Raw genomic sequence first — 22,494 nt, forward strand, 5'->3', positions numbered from 1 at the left:
CCAAGAAAGGCAAAACAAAAAAAAAACCTTATGCATTCCACAATTTGTATTATATTATTTTTTTTAAAAAAGAGCATTTCTGTCGACTATCTGTCTGATCTAACGAAATTGGCAACACTTCCCTGACTTACAAAAACACAGAACAAACTGAAACCCGACTGTCTGTCACCAGGCTACCCAAATCAAGCCATTTCCTCGAAAACATTCTAGCCAACGACTTTGGAGTATTCTCTACATTCTGGCTCATGTTATATCACACATTAGCCCTCTTCCATGCTTAGTAGGATACAGGAAAAATCGGCGAAAAATCCGCTTCTCGAGCCAAGAAAGAAAATCGATCGACGCGTCGTCGAGAACAGCAACTCAGCAAAACATCAGAAAAGTAGATTCCTTTCTTCGCTCTCCAGAGTCCATGTAGAAGATATTTTGTAATGGTGGCTGGCGAAACCAAGTTTCGACGAACGATGCGAAACGAAAGAAACGACGACGACGACGACGGTGATGGTGGAGCAGTGAGAAAAAAAACTAAATAAAATAAACGGAATTTAATCGTGCAGGCCACACACAACCAGACACTGGATGTGGATAGTGTTGAAAGATGAGATTTTGAAATTGTATTTAACAGACAATCAAATCTTAGTAAATGGCAAAACCATGTCATTATATGAATCTTTACACCGAATAGGTCAGGGGTGACCAAAGTATGGCCCGCGGGCCAAACGTGGCCCGCGAGGTGATTTTTTGTGGCCCGCGGACCCATTTTGAATAATAATGTAAAATGGCCCGTTGACCACTTGTCAAGTGATTCTATACTTTTCCAAAATCAAGGTTCATTTTGAACTTTTTTATGATAATCTTTTTTTATTTTTTGTTAGTAAAAAATAATGAGGTTTCAATATTTTGATACCCAATTAAGGACAAAAATATGTTGTTCAAAGATCTTAATAATTGAAACAATTTCACAAGTTTCGAAGTGAGTAGAACTAGTAAACTTTCATAATACATTTTTGGAAATATTTATAAAACGTTTAAATTTCACTTACGTAGAAATCTTTAATAATTGCAAGAATAATAGTATTCTATATTAATTTAAAAGTCATAATGACCCTTTCATGAACTGACCCTTAAACTTACTGTGTACCGTAAAACGGGGTGACTTTGATAGCCGGGGTGACTTTGATAGGTTTGCGATTTTTCCGCAAAATGAAGAGTACAATTAAAATACGTAAGGAATGGTTCAGAAACATACTGACCGTGGTAGATAAGTGTTCAAAGTACCTCATGAAGAACTTTTCATAAATTTTTGAAAAGTTTATAAAGTTAGTTAACTATAGTTAAGAAAATGTGGATGAAAGTTATTATTTTAAACTTCTCAAAGTGTCATGATTTTCTCAATGAACATGATTTTTAATCGGAAAACGGAATGCATTTTCGGATTCTTTGGACAATTTTCCACTAGGAGAAGGTTAAATAAGTTTGTAAATAATAAATAATATGTGTTTTTGAAACACAATTAAAAAAAATCTCTAAATTTATAGGCAAATTCAGTTGAACAAATTTCATGTAAAATGTGAAAACTTGTGATTCGTGCTTCGAATTCAGTATAAAATGCAATATAAATCGATAATTTTGTAAACAAAACTATTTTTAACAAATTTCAGGCGAAATTCCGACTTTGTAACAATTTTACCTAAAATTTATATGTATTTTGTTAAAAAGCTTATAAACTTAGTTAACTTAATATAAACATTGATTTTTTTCTTACAAACTAATCAGCTACTTTAGTGATGGTACATTTAACGTACAAATAAGGTTTGAACATCTTAAATATGATTTTAACAAGAAAAACTATGACTATCAAAGTCACCCCGGAATTAAAACCAAGAATTTTTAACGTAACTATTTTTCTAAACACTATTGAAAAAACTTTTTTTTCAAAATAGTGCATGGACTTTGTGTGGCCTACCCCAATACATGTTTTAAGAATAATAATCTTGAGAAAAACCTTACCTGTTGGAAAATATTCTAAAAACAAATTGAAATCCTATCAAAGTCACCCCGGTTTACGGTACTTAGAAACCTTCCCTCGGGTTTCGAACTCATGACAGCTGGATAACAAGTCAGACAAAATATTAAAATCGAAGAAATAAGGCTGTTGCAACTATTTTACAATTTATCGACCAACCCTCTCCTCACCCAATTATTAAGAATTGGCTCAAAAAATAAAAGGGCAAAAATGTATTTTTGAAAAAACCTCAAAAAATCAACAGAAATATAAGTGCAATCAACTGAAATCAATTAAAAATGCATTCCTCTGCGTTTGGTATCATTTGAGAATGTTCGGGTTATTTATTCAAAAGTAATTTGAATGTTAGTGAATTTTCGATGTATAATGTTTTTTCGTTAAAATGTTTTTTTGTTGAATCTTCCTTTTTTTTTAATAATGATTTGAATTTATATTTACTTGTTCCTAAAACATAAAATCTAAACACAAAAATTTGATTAAAATCACAAGTACATTCAGCTTAAATTTTAAATGAAAAAATTGTTTTAAAATTCATTATATACCTGTCAAGTTGATTGCAAAATCATAAATTTCCAAAATTTCTAAGTTTTGAAGAAAATTTTATTTTTGGAAGAAAAAAAGATTTTGTGGTGCTAAACATAGTAATTTCATAAAAGTTCAAAATATTTTTAAACGAGCCCAAACAAGCTAAATAATATTATCAATGCAGAAAAAATAATTTTAGATTATTTTGAGTTGATTAGACTTCTATTTCCATCGAAATTTTCCAGTTTTGTGAAAAAAAAATTTTGCCCCCTGAATTTTTCGAACCAATTTTGAAGGGAAGTGACATAAACTTTGAAAAATATTTGAAACTGCCTTACTTCGAATTAAAGAAAATGTTCAAAAAACAATTAAAGATGTATTTTCAATTATTTTAAATTAAAATAACGGAATTTCGTTTATTTAAATTACTTATTTTGCAAATTTGGCCCGCAAGCTCATTTGGGCTTCAAATTTGGCCCGGCCTCTAAAAACTTTGAGCACCCCTGGAATAGGTAGATCATGATCTGGCAACCCTGTTACAAGATAGGGGAACTATACCCTTTTTCAGCCTATTTCTATTATCGGCCTATCAGCACTTTGTTCATGAATTACGGCTTTCAAAAAGTGTTTTTGACTGTTCCTAAGTTATAAATAGCTCGAATTAAAGTGAGCAAGCAACTCTCCATTGTTGAAATATCTGTAAATGTTGATTTAATTGCGGAAAACGGCAAAGTGATGAGAATTGGTCGAACGGCTTAGAGTGATTAAAATGGGTATATTTCCCTTACTTTAGGAATGGTTTACTTTACTAAGCAATCGAATCCAGAAGGGAAAATATAGACTGATTACGATGTTCGCGATGTCTTGTCCTGTGTTTCATTCCCATCTGAGTCCAACGATCATGTTTTTGAACTCAAAGAATACTGGAATGTTTAAAATCGATTAAATCACGGCAGGGTTTGATCCCCGTCCTTTGGATTGGAAAGACAAAATGCTATCCACACAACCGTTTAAGGCTTGTGAGCATTAGAAGGAACTAGAGTGGTATAGAACCCAAAATTCGGGCAAGATTAATACATTTGCATAACTCATAGGTGCATTTGTATTTTCATCTACATTATCACGCTCCTTAGACCATTATCCTTCTCAAAATCGTTCAACTCCCAGCGAAACTTACTTGGGGATACTCTGGATCAGGGTTAACAGGTCAAAATTTGAAAAATCAGGCAAAGTATCGATTAAAAATCTGGACAAATCTGGCAGACAAAAATCTTACAATTCTGAATAATGAAGATGAGGTAGAATATGAATTAATTCAAAAGTTTGTAGAATTCAAATGTTTTAACTAATTAAAATGGCCTAAAAATGTTGAATTTACATTCACTTTAAGCAAAACTCATTCTAAATTTTATGATTTTCAATAAAATTCGCTCATTTTTATCAGAAAGTTGTTCAAAACTGGCATTAAGTGAAAAATCTGGCAAAATCTGTCAATATCTGGCACAGAGAAGGTTGAATCTTTATTCTGGCTGACACTTGAAAAATCTGGCATTCCCAGATTTATCTGGCAACCTGGCAACCCTGCTCTGGAGATTTTCCCTTTTCCCTTTAAAAAAGTGGAGCGTCAACCATCTTGCAAATGGTGTTGTTACGAGGGGAACTGCTTGAAATCAATGTTTTCAAACATATTTGGCAAATTTGAAACACATTTGATAGCAAACTGTGGCAGTGTAGACCAAAAGAGCGCCGCGCTGGTATTTTGTTAGATCCTCTCCTCTCTGAGCATATTCGTTTGTGACTCGGAGCGTCGGACGAAGTAGACGAAGAAATTCACGAAGTATTTGTATCGCAGTGTGAAGCGATTGACCAAGTCGCTGGCAGCTAGCGAGTCGTGTTTACACACGAATGGTCGTGAGCAGCGATGGAATAATCATCATCAAAAGATAATTTTTGGACGTTCATCAAGAGAAAAAAAATCCGAAGGGAGCATGGCTCTCCTCTCTCGCGCACGAATGATCGGTAAAAGGGATTTTAAAAAAATCATCATCTTGATTATTCGGCGGAACATTTTTTTCACTACTTCACTTGCAAGTGTAACGTCACACGTCGAAAAATGACCTGTCACATTTTGTAGATGGCCAATGTGTGTAAACAAAGTGAAATAAATATTTTTAGGTGGTGCTGACAAGGAAATTCACAAAAAATCAACAGCAGATTGATTTTCTTGGAAAATTTCGGGAGCGATTTTCTTTTGCGTCTCCTCTCTCTTTTCGCGGGTGAAGAGAGTTCGCAAGCGAAATTGATTGTTTTGCGATTATTCCATTCCTGGTCGTGAGTGATTTCTGATCTTTGAGTAAAAAACCAGGACCCTTGGTTGGAAGTTTGACTCGTTTATAAGACTTTATCAATGTTTTCAAAAATGCTTTTTTTCAGGGGTCAACTCTAAAATTTTGGTAAAAATAAGTAAGTAGTAAATTTTGTAATGTCCCAGTCTATGCCACTACACAATTTTCTACAATTTCAATGACAATTTTAAAAGTAGAAAAAAATAAAAAAAGACATAAATAAAAAAAAATAAAAAAAAGTAATTATAGGAGACAGTAGAATAAGCCAAATACTATCAGAAACAAACATTAACAAGAAACATAAGCAAGAAAAATAAAATTAAAATACTAGAAATTGAATGAAAAAATAGGGTACGTTATCCATTAGTGGACCCCTTTCCTATAGTGGACCCTCTGAAGGGTTTTTGATGAAAAAATCAATAAAATCACAATTTCAAGCGTGTTGCTGTCTACAAATATTTTATTTGGCATGTTCAGCATCATTTAAAACAATGTTGACTGGCATTGAATTGTCTTTTTCACCAAAATAAGTGTTTTGAGTTCGACATCTGAAATCAGCCATGGCCACTAGCATTTTCACAACAAAACAGCATTTATGTTTTATCATTGAATTAACTATCCAATCATTTTTTGACTGATTATTTAACTTCAGCAAGTCGAAATAATGTAAGTTTTAGGAACTTTACTAAAATAAAGCGAAGAACTGCTCATTTTCGAGCAAAAATTAGGGGGGTCCAATATAGGACAACGAAAATCCAAACTTTTCCAAAAGTGGACCCCTGTTAATTTAACCTTCAAAAATTAAGAAAACTGTGTATTTAAGCAAAAGTTTCTCTTAAACATACAAAGAATGCTTGTTGTTATCAACCTAAACGCATATTTTTTTGAATAATGAGTATAAATATAGCTGTTTTCATGTTAAAAGTACCAAAAATGCTGAAGCCGTAAGAATTTAAAATTAATCAAAACTATAGTTAATTGTTCTTAACTAATGCATCATAATTGCAGTTTGAAATGATATTTTATAATAATAAATCAAAAACAAAACATTTTTTTAATGAACATGCGTGGTTTTATCAGCAACTGTATAAACAAATCTATCGTTTAGTTTCGGTCAACCATTTATGTAATTAATATGGAAAAATTTGCATCAAAATTACTTTTTTTAATTATTTTTATGTTTACAGTGGTTTTTGAAACGTTTTCTCTGATCTTTTTCGGAAATAAATGTGTTTAAATGTCTGTTAGGTTTTTTTGTTGTTTAAAGCCAAATTTGTTAACAAAACATATTTGTTTATGATGAAAAGTGAACAAAATCCATCTTTTATTCATTATATCTATCATTAGACCTACACCATGCATCAAAACATCAAATATCGTTGAAATTTGGTATAAAAATAACAGCTTGCCTATAGTGGACCCGGGTCCATAATCGGATTATGGACCCGGGTCCACTATAGGAAAAGGGGGTCCATAACAGGCAAAAAAACTTGTTTTTTCAAATGGCTATTTTTCTGCTCAAAAACAAATAACTGATCAAACAAATAGTCAAAATTGTTCAAAAGACTTAAGATTTCATTGTTTTGTATAAAGGGGTTATGGAAACGTGCTTAAAATATTTAATTTTTTTGAAAAATGTGCTTCGGCTTTACTAGGGGGTCCACTAATGGTTAAAATACCCTAAATAAAAAAATAAACAAGAGAAGAAAGGTTATTCGAAGAGCAAAAGTTGCTTAAAATGACTTCCTGATCTGGCCGCAGGGCATAAAAAGGAGGATGAGATTTCAAACGCTAATCTTCGTCCAGTCAATTAAAAAATAGCACAATTTATGCACCGTTCAATTCAAAATTTTGTCAGCAATTTGCTATCAAACTCTCAAAAACGGCTCCGCAAACCTTAAAAATATGTTCAAATTGCTTAGAGCAGCCAAGCAAATTGCGCTTCCCTAACGCCGACGAGAACTTAAAGTACCTTGATTGCATCCAATTGACCACCGATAGAGCGTTTCCCCAACACGGACGTGAACTTCAAGTACCTAGAAACCTTTTCCTATCATTCAATTTCCAGTACTTCTTGATATGAACTAAACTGACATGAACTACATTATTCAACGCCATTCTGACGAGTTTCCTTATTCTGACGTTTTTTTTTTTATTATTAACTTATTTTGCGATCAGATTAAGACCGAGGATCAAGACACCTTGCACTCCATACTTCGTGATAATGTACGAGGCCTTACAGGTCCTGAACCTGGGAATGTATTCGGAGAAAATCTGCCACAGCTCAGCCGAATTGTGTTATTTTGACGTTACCAACGTAAAATCGTTTCCCAAACACAGACGTTAATTTCAAGTACCTAGAACTGGGTCGTTATGACAACTGACGTGGTTGTTAAGGTATCTACGATACAGCAACAATGACTCAAGGAAATCTTAGTTTGGCCAACTTTATTGAGTAAACCAATCAAGTTTTAATCAATTCAAAATAATATCTTCGTCAGACAAAAAAAAGTTATGCATCCAATAGGCTATCGTATAAATTTCCATCAAAAACCTAACGTTTGTAAAATTTATTCTTTCAAGAACCTTCCACACAGATTGACCCCAGAGTTACGAGACCATCCCCTCTGCTCCTTCGCCGCCGACCAAAGCGGGTGACGGCGGGGAGGAAGGTGTGCAAACACACGTACAACACACTCACTCACGCTCTCACACACAAACACAAAGGAAACTTGGTCGGTCCGTCCAGCTGCCACACACAAAGCAGCAGACACCGATTTCGAGAAGGAGGAGGAAAAAAATCCGCAAAAGAACGAATGGAATTAACAAAAAAAAAAAAAAAACGAACGGGATTGTCGTTTCTTCTTGTCTGGCAGAACATTACCTCCGACACCGATTCCTCGTCCGATTCCGACGAGTCCGACACGCGGGGCTGGAACTCGGAGAACGTCGTCTCCGTGTCGGACTTGGCCGGGGACGAGTGGCCGCTGGACTGCTGCTGCTGTCTCGTTCCTCCACCGCTCCCACCGGATGTTCCGGAATTGTTGGCGGAGGTGGTGGAGTTGTTGTTGTTGTTGTTGCTGGTCGCCGAAGTGGACATTGTTTTAGCATTGCTAGGACCACTTCCGGCGGCGGGAGGTGAAGCTGCCGTCGTTGCTGTTGCTACTTCCGGTTGCTGAACACGACACAAATTATTTTGCTGCTGCTGTTTCGGATTCGACGGGTTCCCAGTGCCTACTGAGACTCCGTTATTACCAACACCACTGCAGCTGCTGCTGCCACTAACACTAGTTACTACACTACCACACTGATGATGATTATTGGATGACGACGTCGACGTCGAAGTAGGCTGCTTTTGCAGGGCCTTCGAATTATTCGATTGATTCACCTTTTTTACCCCACTTGCCCCCCTCGTCGCCTGCTGCTGCTGCTGCTGGTTTGACCCCCGGTTCTTCACTAGGCTGCTGCTGCCGGAGGACTGTTCCGCATTCTGCATCTTGGCCAACTCCGGAGTCGGCCAATCCGCCCCGCGTCAACCACCCACGTAATCGGTTCCGCCGCGCGACTAGTCAAACCGACAAACCCCACTCCGAACGATGTGGAAAATTACCTCCGGAAGAAAGAAAAAACGGTTCCGAACGGAGAAGAAAAAAAAAATGGGACCAGCAGAGAAAGGTTTCTTTTCAGAGACGATTCTTTTGCACTTTGCCTTCACTTCGGGTGCCTTCTCTACTGCGTGATGTCCGCAAAACTGTTCTTCGACCGACGACGACGGGCTGCGGCTCTCTCTTGGGGTGCGCGACTACCTTTTGAAAATGGCGCGTGACCAATGTCAAATTTTAATACAGAAATCTAAAAACTTTTTTGGCCGATTCATACAAAATACTACAGTTTTTAACATTTTGTGTGTTGTGTAATTTCACTTGACTGACCCGTGGACGCCGTTTTCAAATGTTATTAGGGAGCGTTATTTTATTACGTAACGCAGTTGGAGGAAAGGGGGCCGAGTTGTGCTCCATACAAAAAAATAAAATTTGTATGGAAATTTTGTAACGAGTAGGGGAGGGGGGAGCGAGAGATAAAAAAATAGATTTTTGCATTACGTAATAAAAGAACGCTCCCAAGCGAGCCGTTTCCGGCTAGAGAAAATTTTGCGCTCGTGATTTGATTTCAAGCGAGTTGTCAAAACCATAACCGAACGAGGGGTAGCTGATGGTGACGTATTAGGGCATCTCCACTGTAGGGATGAATTTGATGAGAAAATCATCCATTTTCGAAAATAAAAAATCCAAATTTCGCCGCCAACATTTCAAAAAGCATCATGTACAAACCACGCGTTTTGAGAAAATTGTATTGAATGTTGAGCACAGTGTTGCGTTCCTCACGCGCTCACGCGCTCATGAGCGCTCACTTTTCGCTCATTCGTGAGGAGGGGCGCTGCGCGAGCTAGCTCACGTTTGCCCGCGCTCACGTTTGCTCCGATTTTTTCAGCTCGCGTTTGCTCCACGCTCGCGCTCGCGCTCATATTTCGCTCACGGAGCGCTCATTTTGGACGTATCGCTAATCATTTAACGTTTTTGAGAAAGTTTTTTTTTTAATTCTAGATGGATTTTTTGCGTAAGGTGCAGTAGGGCTGTGGAAATATGACTTTGTGAACAAATTTTATGATATATGAATTGGAATAGCTTATTTTCATCAATCATGTTTTTAAATAAAGGCCTTACCCAAGTAACATTTTTTCCAGGAGTTCTACAAGAGCTCTTCAAGATAGCTACAGCATAGCAGTTTGGACCGCGGTAGGATAAAATTCTCTTCAAAACTTCTTCAGGAGTTTGGAAGAGTACTTGAAGAGAGTTTTATCCTACCGCGGTCCAAACTGCTATGCTGTAGCTAACTTGAAGAGCTCTTGTAGAACTCCTGGAAAAAAATGTTACTTGGGTACTGTAGCAGAGAGGGCGGAGGGGCATAGACGCCTAAATAAAAGGGCCTGTTAACCTTAGAATAGGAGTAGGAATCTCGTAATCGAGAACGCCAAGGCAATGCTGTAGAGCGAATGATTTGATTTTTTTTTTGAAACCTTAGAAAAACTTACAAAACAATGAATGGATTCAAGAGGATTTATGCTTTGGTAAGTTCGATTCAAGGTTAAATGCTTTGTTGATTAAAATATAACATTAAACTGTTTTTATGTACCTAATCAGTGTTTTGACTACATTTCCAGATTGCGGGTCAGAATGAGCTACCATTAAAAAAAAATTATTCCGTTTATTAAATCTTTCAGTGATTCAGTGATAAGAAACGGCTAATCATTTCTATAAGGTTAGTCTTTATTTGGCAAACATTTTAGAAAAAAGGGTAACATTTTTGAAACAGTTCTATTTTTAAATATATGCCTCAAAATTCCTAAGGGTTGAAATAACCCTTTTGACTCAAATCAAATAAATTGTCAATATTTTTCACCACGAAAAGGTTGGCTCTTCTTCCAACAAGTATATATTCAATTACAAGTTATTTATGATTTTTTGAACATGGATGATTGTAACTGTTTAAAAGATTATTTAAAAATAAATAAAATATACATAAATTGTCAATATTTTTGTACATAACAACAATACAATATGGTCCAATATGGATTTGATTTGTGAACAAACAGTGCATCTCTTCACGTAAATGAATGTTTACATTATGAATTTAGTTTTTTGTTCCTTGTTCGAAAAATGTCTAGATTTTAAATAGAACGTAAATTTCGGTTCACTGATCAAATCCGTTTCATTGCCTACTTTTGTTTGTTCGACCACTTTCTTGTTTGTTTTTGCTGCCTGTGCTGAGATAGTTCTAGAAACTTTGTTTCAAACAGGCAGATGCTTCAACAGGAAAAAACAACTACCTACTTTGGCTCACCGGCTCACGTGAGCGCAAAACGCTCCGGTGAGCGTGAGCGAGCACGAGCTACCTGATAAAAACTCACGCTCCAGCTGGAGCGAGCAAGCTTTCCGTGAGCGCTCGCTCATTCGCAACCCTGGTTGAGCATCATTTTGCAAGTCTAATTTAAATATAAAAGCAAAAGACGATGTTCTAATCAAAGCAAACGATAAAAAACGTTGCTTTTATTGATACTTGATCATCCATATTCAATAAAACATTATTTCTGGGGGTTTTTTTTAAAGGTCCAATAAACCAAATTTTCAGTTTTTGCTTTTTGGGTGTTTTTTAATACCCCTGACTCAAGGCGGTATGAAAACACCCAAAAAGCAAAAACTGGAAATTTGGTTTATTTGACCTTTTCGTAATAAAATATCGCTCCCATATCACCCTGCTGTCATTGGAGGGGAAGCTTTGTTAAGATTCATTTTTCTTCGCCGAATGTACATGGCACTTTTTGCAAGTGGAGGGAAGTTTTGTTGTGATTCGCTTTTCGTTGGCAAATATACATGGCGTCTTTTTCATAATGCGTTTTTTCGTCACGAGATTCATGTAGTCTATTATTTGACAGGTTGACGGGACTTGATAAACGGGCACTGCTGATGCCACAGATTTTTCTTATGTTACTTTATTTTAAATCAGGGGTGCCCAACCTTTTGGCCCTGCGGGCCAGATCTGATTTTTCTAAAGCAGAGGCGGGCCGGAACTAATGTTAGTGAAAGTAAAAAACAGTAAACATTTTTTTTTCATAAAATTTATTTTAATAGATTAATTTAAGTAAACAAATACATAAACAAGTGTTGCAAATAAGATTCAAATAACTTGATTTTAAGAAAGAAATTCAAAGATTGCTTTCAAAGATGTGTTTAATTGATTTACTTTTATTTTGTTTTGGACAAAATTGTATTGACACAAATTGACGACAAACTGTCGATTGAAATTGAATTCCGACACCATAAACTAAAAAAAAAATATCAAAATTGCGTCGTTGCAAGTTTTAATTGGGTCCTAAAATGAAGCTTAGATTGCTGATATTATTGTTTAAAGCAAGGTTTAAAGCGATAAAGCTTATTTTTCTGGGTACAATGACCCTTTGCACGACCACAAAGAGTTTAAAATGGATTATTAAATCAATTTTGAAAAATTAACCTAGCGGTCCTTCTTGACAGAAAAGCTCCTACTTGACAGCTCGTTCCAAGGGGAGTTTATCCATCGAAAAATGTTGACTTGTAAATTTTTTTTGGCATTAAAATGAAAAAAAGTGATCAGAAATTGTTTTTAATCATATTTTTTACCGTTGTACAAAAAAATTGACACAGGGCTTGAGTACCCAATTCTAGTTTGAAAAATCAAAAAGACAAGATAAAATTTATTAAAACGAAATTTGGATTCAAATCTTTTCTACGAAAAAACCATTTTTGCGTTGTTGTGCCCCTCATTCAAATATTTTACAAAACATTTTAAAATTATTTTAAAGACATGAAATTTAAAAAAAAGTGTATTCAAATATAAATCTGAAACTTTCTTAGAAATATTGAGGATCATAAAAAATGCTATCTAATTTCTTGACTTCTTTAGATTGTTTTTTATTTTTTTTATAATATTTGTTTGGAATAATATTTTTTGCCCCCTTATTTTTTAGATCAAATTTGAAGGGGGGCGACATAAACCTATCGAGAAATTAAAAGTGAGTGTGTGCGTGCAACATGGAGTTAAACTTTTCGGACTGCCATGGGAACCTTCATAGCAACTGCACAGAAAGTTTAACTCCATGTTGCACACACTCTCACTTTTAATTTCTCGATAATGCCTATAATGTGAAAAAAAATTGACAAGACAACATTTCTCCAATGGATCAACTATGGTCCCTTGGTCTTTTTCTGTAAAGCCGTATATGCACTTCGGAAGGAATCGGTCAAGAAAAGAATCAAACGAGCAGCAGCGGCTGCGAAAGCAAGCCAGAGAGGGTGAAGAAACGCCCCAAGAAATCTCTCCCTCTCCTTTGTTCTGCTGTTCGTGAAGCTGTTTCTTGACCCCCTTCCTTCCGATCTGCATACCAGCCTTAAACAAGGCCCGCGAGGTTAATTATTTCAAATTGATTTTCAAATCCATTTCAAATCCTTTACAGTCGTTGAAAGGGTCATTGTCTAGAGGTCATTGAACAAGTTTTATCGTTGTGAGCATTGATATCACTAATTTAAGTTTAGTTGGACGACAACCACAAAGGATTTAAAATAAATTTTTAAATCAATTTCGAAAAAATAAATTTACGTCCCTTCTTGACATAAAAGGTCATGACAGCTTATTAACATAGACTAATTAATAACAATCTATGTTATTGTATACAAGGAGACCATAGTTGATTCATAAAAAAATGTTGTCTTGTAATTATTATTTAAGCGTTAAAATAAAAAAAGTGTTCAGAAATTGATTTAATCGTTGTACATAAAAATAGACCTAGCACTTTACACGCAAAATCCAGATAACACAGATCTGTGTAAAAAAATTACACAGATTGTTGTTCAGTTCTAGCTTTCATAATCTGAGTAATTTTTTTACACAGATCTGTGTAAAAAAATACACAGATTTTTAAAAAGCCGTTCTTTCAAATCTGTGTAAAAAACAGTTGTCATTTTTTATCAGGCGCCATTAAAGTTCTTCGTCAAGCTGGTAAGTTTTATTTCTCTAATTGAGTTATTTCTTTATTTAAAATTAGTTTACTGTTTCAGACTTTGGCCATCTTCCAAACTTTAACCAGTACCCAATGAAATGATTGTTTGTGGAACCTGGTAAGAATGTTTCTAGAAACTCTGAATACCTAACCTATCCTTGATTTTTCTTTCTTAGTTTCCGAAATATTCTTGTTGGTAAAAGTAAAAGTGGTCACAGGTTCCGGAAGCCAGCTTGGGTGGCACTTTACGACGTCATCCTCGTCGTCATTGTTATGTTGTTTTCGTCGCTAATCGGGAGAAGCCAACTCTAGCCCAAAAATTACGATAATCGACAGTCACAAAACGGGCAAAAGTGCATCAAATGTGGCCAAAAATATTTTGTTAGTATATTTATTAGGTCAATAAACGAGAATAAATGATGTTTTATTTTTAAAATCAATCGAAAATCGTGTTTTAATTATAAAAACGGCAAAAAACCAGGTGCGATAAAAATTACCCAGATCTGTGTAAAATTTTACACAGATTGATGGTTGAAAAATTACACAGATTTGACAGACAACGGCTGAACACAGAACTGTGTACAAGGCTTTTACACAGATTCTGTGTATTCCAGGTTTTGGGCGATCTGTGTCAAATTTTACACAGATCTGTGTTATCTGGATTTTGCGTGTAGGATATGGAGTTTCACCCTAACTTCACACGAATCACCCCTCGCACCCGAACTTGATCCGGGCTCCCGCATCGCGTGATTTTGACATGTTTTTGTTTTGTAATCTGCCTTCAGTCAGTGCGTGGCAGTCTCTCTTCCCTTCTTCGATTCCGGTGCCTGCTGCTGCTGCTGCTGCGGTGAATCAGATTCCTGCATCATCCTGGAGCTCTAGCCGGTGATTAAGAACCAGATTAAGCTTGAGTTAAAAACGGACCAACTCCTGCCCAACAATGCCGACCGTCGGAGTGAAGCGCGACCTGCTGTTCAAAGCTTTGGGGAAAACTTACAGTAAGTTGTCGGTTGAGGTTAATTTTCTTGTGTGTTTGTGACCGGTTCTTTTATTTTTCGGTTCGGAACAGCCGACGATGAGTTCCAGAAGCTGTGCTGCGAGTTTGATCTTGAGTTGGACGAGGTCACGATGGAGAAACAGATAATCACAAAAGAGCAGGGCGCGGTGGATGCGGCCAAGGATGCTTCGGAGGATGTGATTTACCGGATCGATATTCCTGCCAACCGGTACGATCTGCTGTGTCTGGAGGGGCTTGTTCAGGGGTTGCAGGTGTTTCTGGGGAAGATGAAGTTCCCGGAGTTTAAAACGGTTGCACCGGCGAAGGGGGATCTGCAGAAACTGGTTATAACGGAGGCTACCAAGCAGATTCGTCCGTTTGCTGTGGCGGCCGTGTTGCGCGATGTGACCTTTACGAAGGATTCGTACGCGAGTTTCATCGATCTGCAGGACAAGTTGCACCAGAACATTTGCCGGAAGCGTGCGTTGGTGGCTATTGGGACGCACGAACTGGACACGCTGATGGGACCGTTTACTTACGATGCCAAGGCGCCGAAGGACATTAAATTTGTTCCGTTGAACCAGGACAAGGCGATGACGGCGGAGGAGTTGATGGAGTTTTACTCGACGCACGCCCAGCTAAAGGCTTATTTGCCGATCATTCGTGACTCGCCGGTGTATCCGGTAATTTACGACGCAAACGGAGTTGTTCTTTCGCTGCCGCCGATCATCAACGGGGACCACTCGAAGATCAAGCTGGAGACGCGGAACGTGTTCATCGAGTGCACGGCGACGGATCTGACGAAGGCCAAAATCGTGCTGGACACGATCGTTTGCATGTTTTCGGCGCATTGCGCCAATCCGTTCACCGTGGAACCGTGCGACGTGGTCAACCCGGGCAGCACCACCCCGGTCCAGTACCCGGAACTAGCCTTCCGGAAGGAAACCATTTCTGCGGCCAAGGCCAATGCCTACATCGGCATCGACGAAAGCGCCGACGCGCTGGCCAAAATGCTGAACCGCCTTCTTCCAACCACGCAAAACGCCTCCAACCCGGACCAGCTGGAAGTACTCATCCCGCCCACCCGGCACGATATGCTGCACGTGTGTGACATCTACGAGGACGTGGCAATCGCGTACGGCTACAACCGCATCCCGAAGACCCTCCCGGCCACGATGCACATCGCCCGGCAATACCCGCTAAACAAACTGACCGAGCAACTCCGCGAGCAAATTGCCCAAGCCGGATTCACCGAAGGCCTCACCTTCACGCTGTGCTCGCGGGACGACATCGCCGTCAAGCTGAACCAGGACATTGAAAAAATCCCAGCCGTTCACATCGCCAACCCGAAAACCCTCGAGTTCCAAGTCGTGCGTACCACGCTCATCCCCGGACTGCTCAAAACCCTGGCCGCAAACCGCAAAATGCCCCTTCCGCTTAAGCTGTTTGAAGTGTCCGACGTGGTCCTCGCGGACTCCAAGGCCGAGGTCGGGGCCAAGAACGAGCGTCGCGTTTGCGCCGTCAACTGCAACAAAACGGCTGGCTTCGAGGTCGTCCACGGGCTGCTGGATCGCGTCATGCAGCTGCTGGAGGTGCCCTGGGACAAGGAGCAGGGTTACTTCCTGCGGGCGGTGGACGATCCGTCCTACTTCCCGGGACGGTGCGCCGCCATCGTGTACAAGGGCACCGACATTGGCCGCATCGGCGTGCTGCATCCGACGGTGCTGACCGCGTTCGAGCTGACCACGCCCTGCTCGGTCGTCGAGTTCAACATGGAGTATTTCGTTTGAAGTGCATTTTTTTAGCGACGACTGCGGCAGTAATATGCTTTAGTAATTTATTCGCAGTTGGTTTCGAAAGTTGAGCAAATAAATGCGCTGAAAATAACAATATTATTCGCATTTTATTCAAAGAGAAGCTTCCTGTTCATAAAACAAAAACGCCTAAAGTTATACTTCCCGAAAAGTTCAAAGTTTGGGAAAAAAGCTCCAGCGCTGTTTCAGTTTCCGCCTGTTCCAACGAAAACGTCAAATTGCTTTTCCAACCTGCAAATGCGATGTTGGCGGGAAAATTTGAAGACGATGGAGTGCGTAAATTTTCTGTTGTTTTCGTCGGTTTGGAGAATCGGTAATCTCGTCGGAGCAGTTTTCCGTTGTCGTTTAGGCAAATAATATTTATAAAGATGTGAAAAGAAAAGTGAATAAGCAGTGTTTTGCGATGCTTCGCTTCGCTAGGAGACGGTGATTTTAGCGGATTGCAGACTGGATTTTCGCCATGTGATGTGATGATTGTCTGAGCCCAAGTTGCCGAGGAATCGATAATTGGGAATAGAACCAATTCCACCTTGAACGGCCCGAGCGGTTTAGGCTTTCAGGATTTTTGTGATATTTACTTGTAGAGTCAAAACAGATCAGTAAACATCACTTATCTGTATATTACACTTTTTGAAGATTACATTTTTGCGGTAACACTTTCAACTTCTACGCGCACGATCACATCACTTTGTATTAAAATTTTCGTCGAGCCAGTTCTCTATGTTGAAGCCAGACTTGTCCTCCAGACCTCTACGCCGAGCCATGCCAGACCCCCGAACTCCTAAGTCCCGGGTGGACTCTTCACGGCAGCTAAGTCCCGGCGGACTCTTCACGGCGGCTAAGTCCCGGCGGACTTCTCAAACAGCTAAGTCCCGGCGGACCGCGGCCTCCACCGCTAAGTCCGGCTGGACTGGGGCCTCTGCTACTGGTGGCTGCTGGCGGGTCCGGCTGGTCTGGGGCGTCTTCTGGAACTGGACTGGAGTTGAGCTGGCTGGAACTGACTGGAACTAATCCTGGAACTAACTGGCCTCCTCAAGAATTTTGGGGTTTTTATAGTCAGTCCCCGAAAACTCTACTAAATTTTGTTCTACTAAAAGTGGTCCGTTTCGATGAGAAGCATCGATGAACCTCATGAATTAAATTATGCAGACCTCTGCAATTCTTCATGACTTTCCGTATGGTGTAGTGAGTACACCTCAAAATCGGAAGTCATGGGTTCGAACCATTGTCGTGAAACTTTAAATTATGTTATTGGAATATCAAAATTATGTTCCTCAAATATTCTCAAAAAATGTAAGTCAATAATGAGAAGGTCGAATTCTCCATTGAACAAACATGCCAATGAATTTGGTTAAGCCACACCCCCAATTTCCCCTGTGGAATAACATCGCACATTCATAATTGAAAGCTTAACCATTTTATTGATTGCCTAACAATTGGCGAAATTTAATAAAGGGCTTTTCAGGTGAGGATGACTCATGATCCACACCTGTACATAAGCTTAATTATTTGTCGCGCAACGCGAGTCGACGGGTAAAATTATTTATGCTTGCGTAAGCGCGCATGGTCAGAACTGTGGTGAGGTTCGAAAAATGGACAAATTTAATGATTTAAATTTGAGGTCGCTGCAACCTGAACCAGATTCTCACCACCATGGCAGCCGTCCATTGCCGGCCGCTCCCATCTCCACCGCGCACCAGGGACAAGGAAAGGGAATTGGAAGACGGGAAGTGTTGATGCTCCACTTTTTTAAGAGTATTAAGGGAAAATCTCCACGGTATCCTCAAGTAAGTTTCGCTTGGAGTTGGACGGTTTTTGGGAAGGTGAATGGTCTGAGGATCCACCCTAGGCGACCTTTGGCATTGTTGTTCGAATTCTTCGTGTGTTCTCATTTCTAATGGGAATTCTTTTAATTCTTCTCATCTCTTATTGGATGAATTCTATCAGTCGCCCAGGCTATTTATAGCGAGGTATTTTTAGATTCAATTTCAACTGCGCTTGCAATCTTGCATGCAATCTTGTTTTGAGTTCTGATGTTCAACTTGCATTCAATGTGATTCTAAGTCCGATTCTTGGATTCAACTATACCAGTCTAATTCCTCCTCAAGCTACCAATGCTCCACGGTTAAGTGGAAAGCATTTTGCTTGCCAATCCTAAGGACAGGGGATCGAACCCCGCCGTGAACTTGTAGTTTTTTTCACTAATTCCAAATTCAATGAGTCCAGAACTTTCTCGTTGGGAGCAGATGGGTATCGAACCCAGAACCATTCGCTTATAAAGCGAACATCGTAACCATTCAGCCACGACCGCTCCACAATAAGCAGTGTTTTGCGATGCTTCCGGAAAAAGCTGAACAAAAGGTGAGTGGAAAAAGATGCAGGTGGTTATGTTACACATGACCAGTATGATAAAGAACTTTGCACAAGGCTCTGTAAATAAAATCTATTTTTTAATAGCACGCACAAAAATAAGGCATATTTGAATCAACAAAACGTTTTGTTGATTTGAAAATCAAGAATTTTGTTGAATCAACGCTAAACGCCAAAGCAACTTTTTCAAAACAACAAAAGATTTTTGTGGAATTGAGAAAATCACGGTTTGTTTCAACGCAAAATCGGCGTTGATTATATTCAACAAAAAAATTGTTGAATCAAACCTCGTACAGGCTGATTCTACAAAATATTTTTCTGCGTGAGGGTGGGGGCCAAATAGAGCTTTATGACGTTTCGCGTACACACACTAGCGCACCATTTGATTTTGCTGGCCGGACAAAATTTAACCTCAATCTTTTTCGTGTACATACACGCAATACACTGAAAGAAAGGCGCATAGCAATATCACATGTTTTACACGTGAATCTGCCCCATACGACTTTGCTTGTGATTGTCACGTGCAAATCACTTCGAAAATTCTGAACGCACGACGCGGTAAATTCAAAAGCAAAACACGTTAACCTCATGAGACGATGCACATGAATTCGCAATGCTTGTCTCATTAATGTTGAATGGTTTTGTAGTGTAAATCGAATAGTTTTCCATTTGTTTTCAAATGAGTAATATAATGAGAGGGGTTTTCTTATCATGTATTTTATTTTTTTTGATACGGTTTCAATTATAAATAGCTTTTATTTCAATTTTTTATGTAAATTACGTAAGTCACACATTTCACTTCCCTGGCGTGCGTTATGCTGATCTATCGGGAAGTTCGTGCACCGAGGCACTCAAGAAGTACGTCCTGCCGAACCGGAGAATCACCAAGGTCAGGTCGTTCGGGAACGGGTTGAAGCTGGCCGAGCAAAATGGCACCAAGACAATCATTTTGTTCTTCTCGATCCGGTAGCTCGCAGATCCGTAGCCCGCCCGTTGTCCATGATGAATCTAAAGAAACACCAGCACTGCAAGTGGTCCGGGCTAACAGATTCGGATCAGGAGCAGATTTCGAAAAGGACCTCTAGCCGGATCTTCTGGAAAAATAATAAGCATTAATTTCAAACAGCTCTATTGTTTCTTTTGATTTTACCTGTAAGATACGAACAATTATTAAAAAATAATCTCAGGAAACTGTCTTAAATAATTTTTCTCTCCGCAAAGCAATTTTTCCACCAACATCGTCCGTGGCCATCTTAATAATGGAAAGTTTTTCGCCACATTTCAATTTGACGTGTTTTTCACTTTAAAATCAAAGGCAATGTCGAATGGGGCAAATCGATATGAAATTCATTTGAATCTGAAGTGAAAAGCAGGTGAAACAAGAATGAATGATTATTCGCTTATGATCAGCTGGTTTCAAATGGTTTTCAAGACCATTTGACATGTAAAACATAACCGGTTCAAAGGAAAAGCACATGCTTTTATTGTGTAGATTTTTGGAGACTCTCACGTGGAAAATCACTTGAGATTGCTATGTTGGTTTCTTTCAGTGTACATACGCATGTAGATTACTCTATAGAAGAAACGACAGAACCGTCGGGTTGTGCCAAATTTCTTCAAGGGTTTGGGAAACATTCTAGAATCAATTCTCAATTAACTGGGCTCTTGACACGGAACCCACGAGGTAAAAAGCTGCGGCGATTTAGTACCTATAGGTAAAATTGTCCCAGACCGAGGAATTTCCCTTTTCGGTATTTAAAAAAGTGTATATGCTGTCTGGCTACAGCTGAGTGATCGAATGGTGGTTCTATCATGTGAACCCTGTCGTTTGTATTCAATTTTCAGCATTAAATCTGTGATAAAACTAAAAAAACTGCCATGAAAATTTTAATGCTCAGCCTCGTGCTCAACGTAAACAAAAACACAGGCAAGCAAACGGACGAAACGAACTGTCAAAGCCAAGAAGCGTAAAGTTAAGGTGGTCTCGTGATTCGAATTTCGTTAGTATATTAACAAGTATATTAAAATAACGTAAGTATTCTTAAATTAATTAATTATACTTGGAGTTTCCTGCCCCTTGGAAAAACCTTCCAAGAGTTCTTATTAAATTAAAACGAAATTTTGTTCCTTCCGAGTTTTACAGCATTCTTTGTTTACAATCTCAACGGTAGCGCATGGCTTGCTTCAATGTCCGAAAGCAATTCGGTTTGATAAGATATCAAAAATTGTTTCACAACAGATTCCAGTCTGATTTACAGCCTCTGATAGACACTCGATATGAGATATTTGGAAATGGTCCCTCCGTCCAAGTTTAGTTTCGGATTAGCCTTCGTTCTGAAATGATCCTGTTGCGCATTCTGTTGGTAGTATTCTGTATCGGAACTACGTTTGCTACGGTTGACCTGATATCCGCTGAGGGTTACACTGTAGAGCAGCATGAAACCGTTACCTCCGATGGCTACGTACTAACCATGTTCCGGATCCCAGGAACACCCGGAAACTCCAGCCGACCAGTTGTGTTTCTTCAGCATGGCCTACTCTGCTCGTCAACCGACTGGCTCGTACTGGGAGCGGGACATTCCCTGGCCTTCTTATTTGCGGATGCCGGATACGACGTTTGGCTGGGTAACGCTCGTGGTAACACTCACTCGCGACGACACGTAGCGCTAGATCCCGCGAGGGACGAAACCTTCTGGGACTTTAGCTGGCACCAGATCGGGCTGTACGATCTGCCGGCCATGGTCGACTACGCGTTGCAGGTAACCGGGGAATCGGCGCTGCATTATGTTGGCCACTCGCAGGGCACTACGGCGTTCTTCGTGATGACTTCGCTACGGCCGGAGTACAACGGGAAGATCCGGTCGATGCAGGCGCTGGCCCCGGTGGCTTTTATGGGTCACTTGCAGTCACCGTTTCTGCGGGTTTTGGCGCCGTTTGTCGATCAGATCGAGGTGAGGTTGGGGGTTTTGAGGTTAGGTTTTTCTATTCATTCAGTTTCTCATGATTGTAGTGGATCACCGGAATGCTCGGAGCCAATGAGTTCCTGCCAAGTAATAGTATGCTGGCGCTGGGAGGGCAAAAGTTCTGCCAGGACACGTCCCCGGTGGTTGAACTCTGCGCCAACACGCTCTTTCTGATTGGTGGATTCAATTCGGCTCAGCTAAACCGGAGTTCGCTCCCGGTCATCCTGGAAAATACTCCAGCCGGAGCTTCCGTCAAACAACTGGTCCACTACGCTCACAACATCAATTCGGGTAGCTTCCGGCAGTTTGACTACGGTTGGGCCCTTAATCTGGTCCGGTACGGATCGATCCTGCCTCCAAAGTACCCGTTGGATCGTGTAACGGCGCCGGTACTGTTACATTACGGAGAAAATGACTGGCTTGCCGCTATCAGTGATGTCCATCTTTTGGCAAGGGAGCTCGGGAATCTGGTCGCAATACTTCCGGTTTCCGACCGGAAGTGGAACCATCTGGACTTCACTTACGCTGTGGACGCCAAAATTCGACTCTATGAGAAAGTCATCGACATTGTTGAGCAGTACGAAAACCTAACCTAGAAATAAAGAAAAAGTTGGTCACCCTACTCTACTCATTCCGTCCATTAATTAAAGCTGTCGATGGGCTTCTGTGCAGGACAGGTTTCCCCCTCGGAACAGGGATGCCAGATGAAATTTTGAGTTATCTGCAATTTTTTTTTCAAATATCTGCAAAAATCTGCAAACTTATATACACGTAAAACTAGGTTTATGGATTCGTATCCTACAATTCTGTTTAAATAAATTATGATGTTTGACTTAAACAACGTTTAATGTATGTTTTATG

General features: G+C 39.5%; 3 protein-coding genes across 7 annotated transcripts in view; 2 read left to right on the top strand and 1 right to left on the bottom strand.

Moving 5' to 3' along the window:
• The window catches only part of LOC120423554 (ankyrin repeat and KH domain-containing protein 1-like), a 78,544-nt gene extending 69,864 nt beyond the window's left edge, over positions 1-8,680 (bottom strand). For 4 of the 5 annotated variants that reach the window (XM_039587402.2, XM_039587401.2, XM_039587400.2 and 1 more), the window contains exon 1: positions 7,781-8,679. In XM_039587402.2, the coding sequence (XP_039443336.1) occupies positions 7,781-8,392 (612 nt within the window). In that variant the 5' untranslated portion in view covers positions 8,393-8,679. Of the gene's footprint in view, positions 1-7,780 lie in introns of all 5 variants that reach the window. The other variant, XM_039587399.2, reaches the window with a different exon arrangement.
• A 5,590-nt stretch (positions 8,681-14,270) lies between these two features.
• LOC120423560 (phenylalanine--tRNA ligase beta subunit) lies at positions 14,271-16,378 on the top strand. Its single transcript, XM_039587411.1, has 2 exons — positions 14,271-14,487; positions 14,559-16,378. Exons 1-2 carry the CDS (start codon positions 14,430-14,432, stop codon positions 16,274-16,276), a joined length of 1,776 nt encoding a protein of 591 aa, XP_039443345.1. The 5' UTR covers positions 14,271-14,429; the 3' UTR covers positions 16,277-16,378.
• A 4,615-nt stretch (positions 16,379-20,993) lies between these two features.
• LOC120423593 (lipase 3-like) lies at positions 20,994-22,260 on the top strand. Its single transcript, XM_039587455.2, has 2 exons — positions 20,994-21,621; positions 21,681-22,260. Exons 1-2 carry the CDS (start codon positions 21,010-21,012, stop codon positions 22,227-22,229), a joined length of 1,161 nt encoding a protein of 386 aa, XP_039443389.1. The 5' UTR covers positions 20,994-21,009; the 3' UTR covers positions 22,230-22,260.
• Positions 22,261-22,494: the final 234 nt, after the last annotated feature.

Source organism: Culex pipiens, chromosome 1, assembly GCF_016801865.2.
Source record: "Culex pipiens pallens isolate TS chromosome 1, TS_CPP_V2, whole genome shotgun sequence".
Classification (NCBI taxonomy): Eukaryota; Metazoa; Arthropoda; class Insecta; order Diptera; family Culicidae; genus Culex; species Culex pipiens.

Coding starts and splice junctions, on each gene's coding strand:
- LOC120423560 (XM_039587411.1), top strand. CDS start 14,430: ATGCCGACCGTCGGAGTGAAGCGCGACCTGCTGTTCAAAGCTTTGGGG. Junction 14,488..14,558: donor AGCTTTGGGGAAAACTTACA/GTAAGTTGTCGG, acceptor GGTTCGGAACAG/CCGACGATGAGTTCCAGAAG.
- LOC120423593 (XM_039587455.2), top strand. CDS start 21,010: ATGATCCTGTTGCGCATTCTGTTGGTAGTATTCTGTATCGGAACTACG. Junction 21,622..21,680: donor CGTTTGTCGATCAGATCGAG/GTGAGGTTGGGG, acceptor TCATGATTGTAG/TGGATCACCGGAATGCTCGG.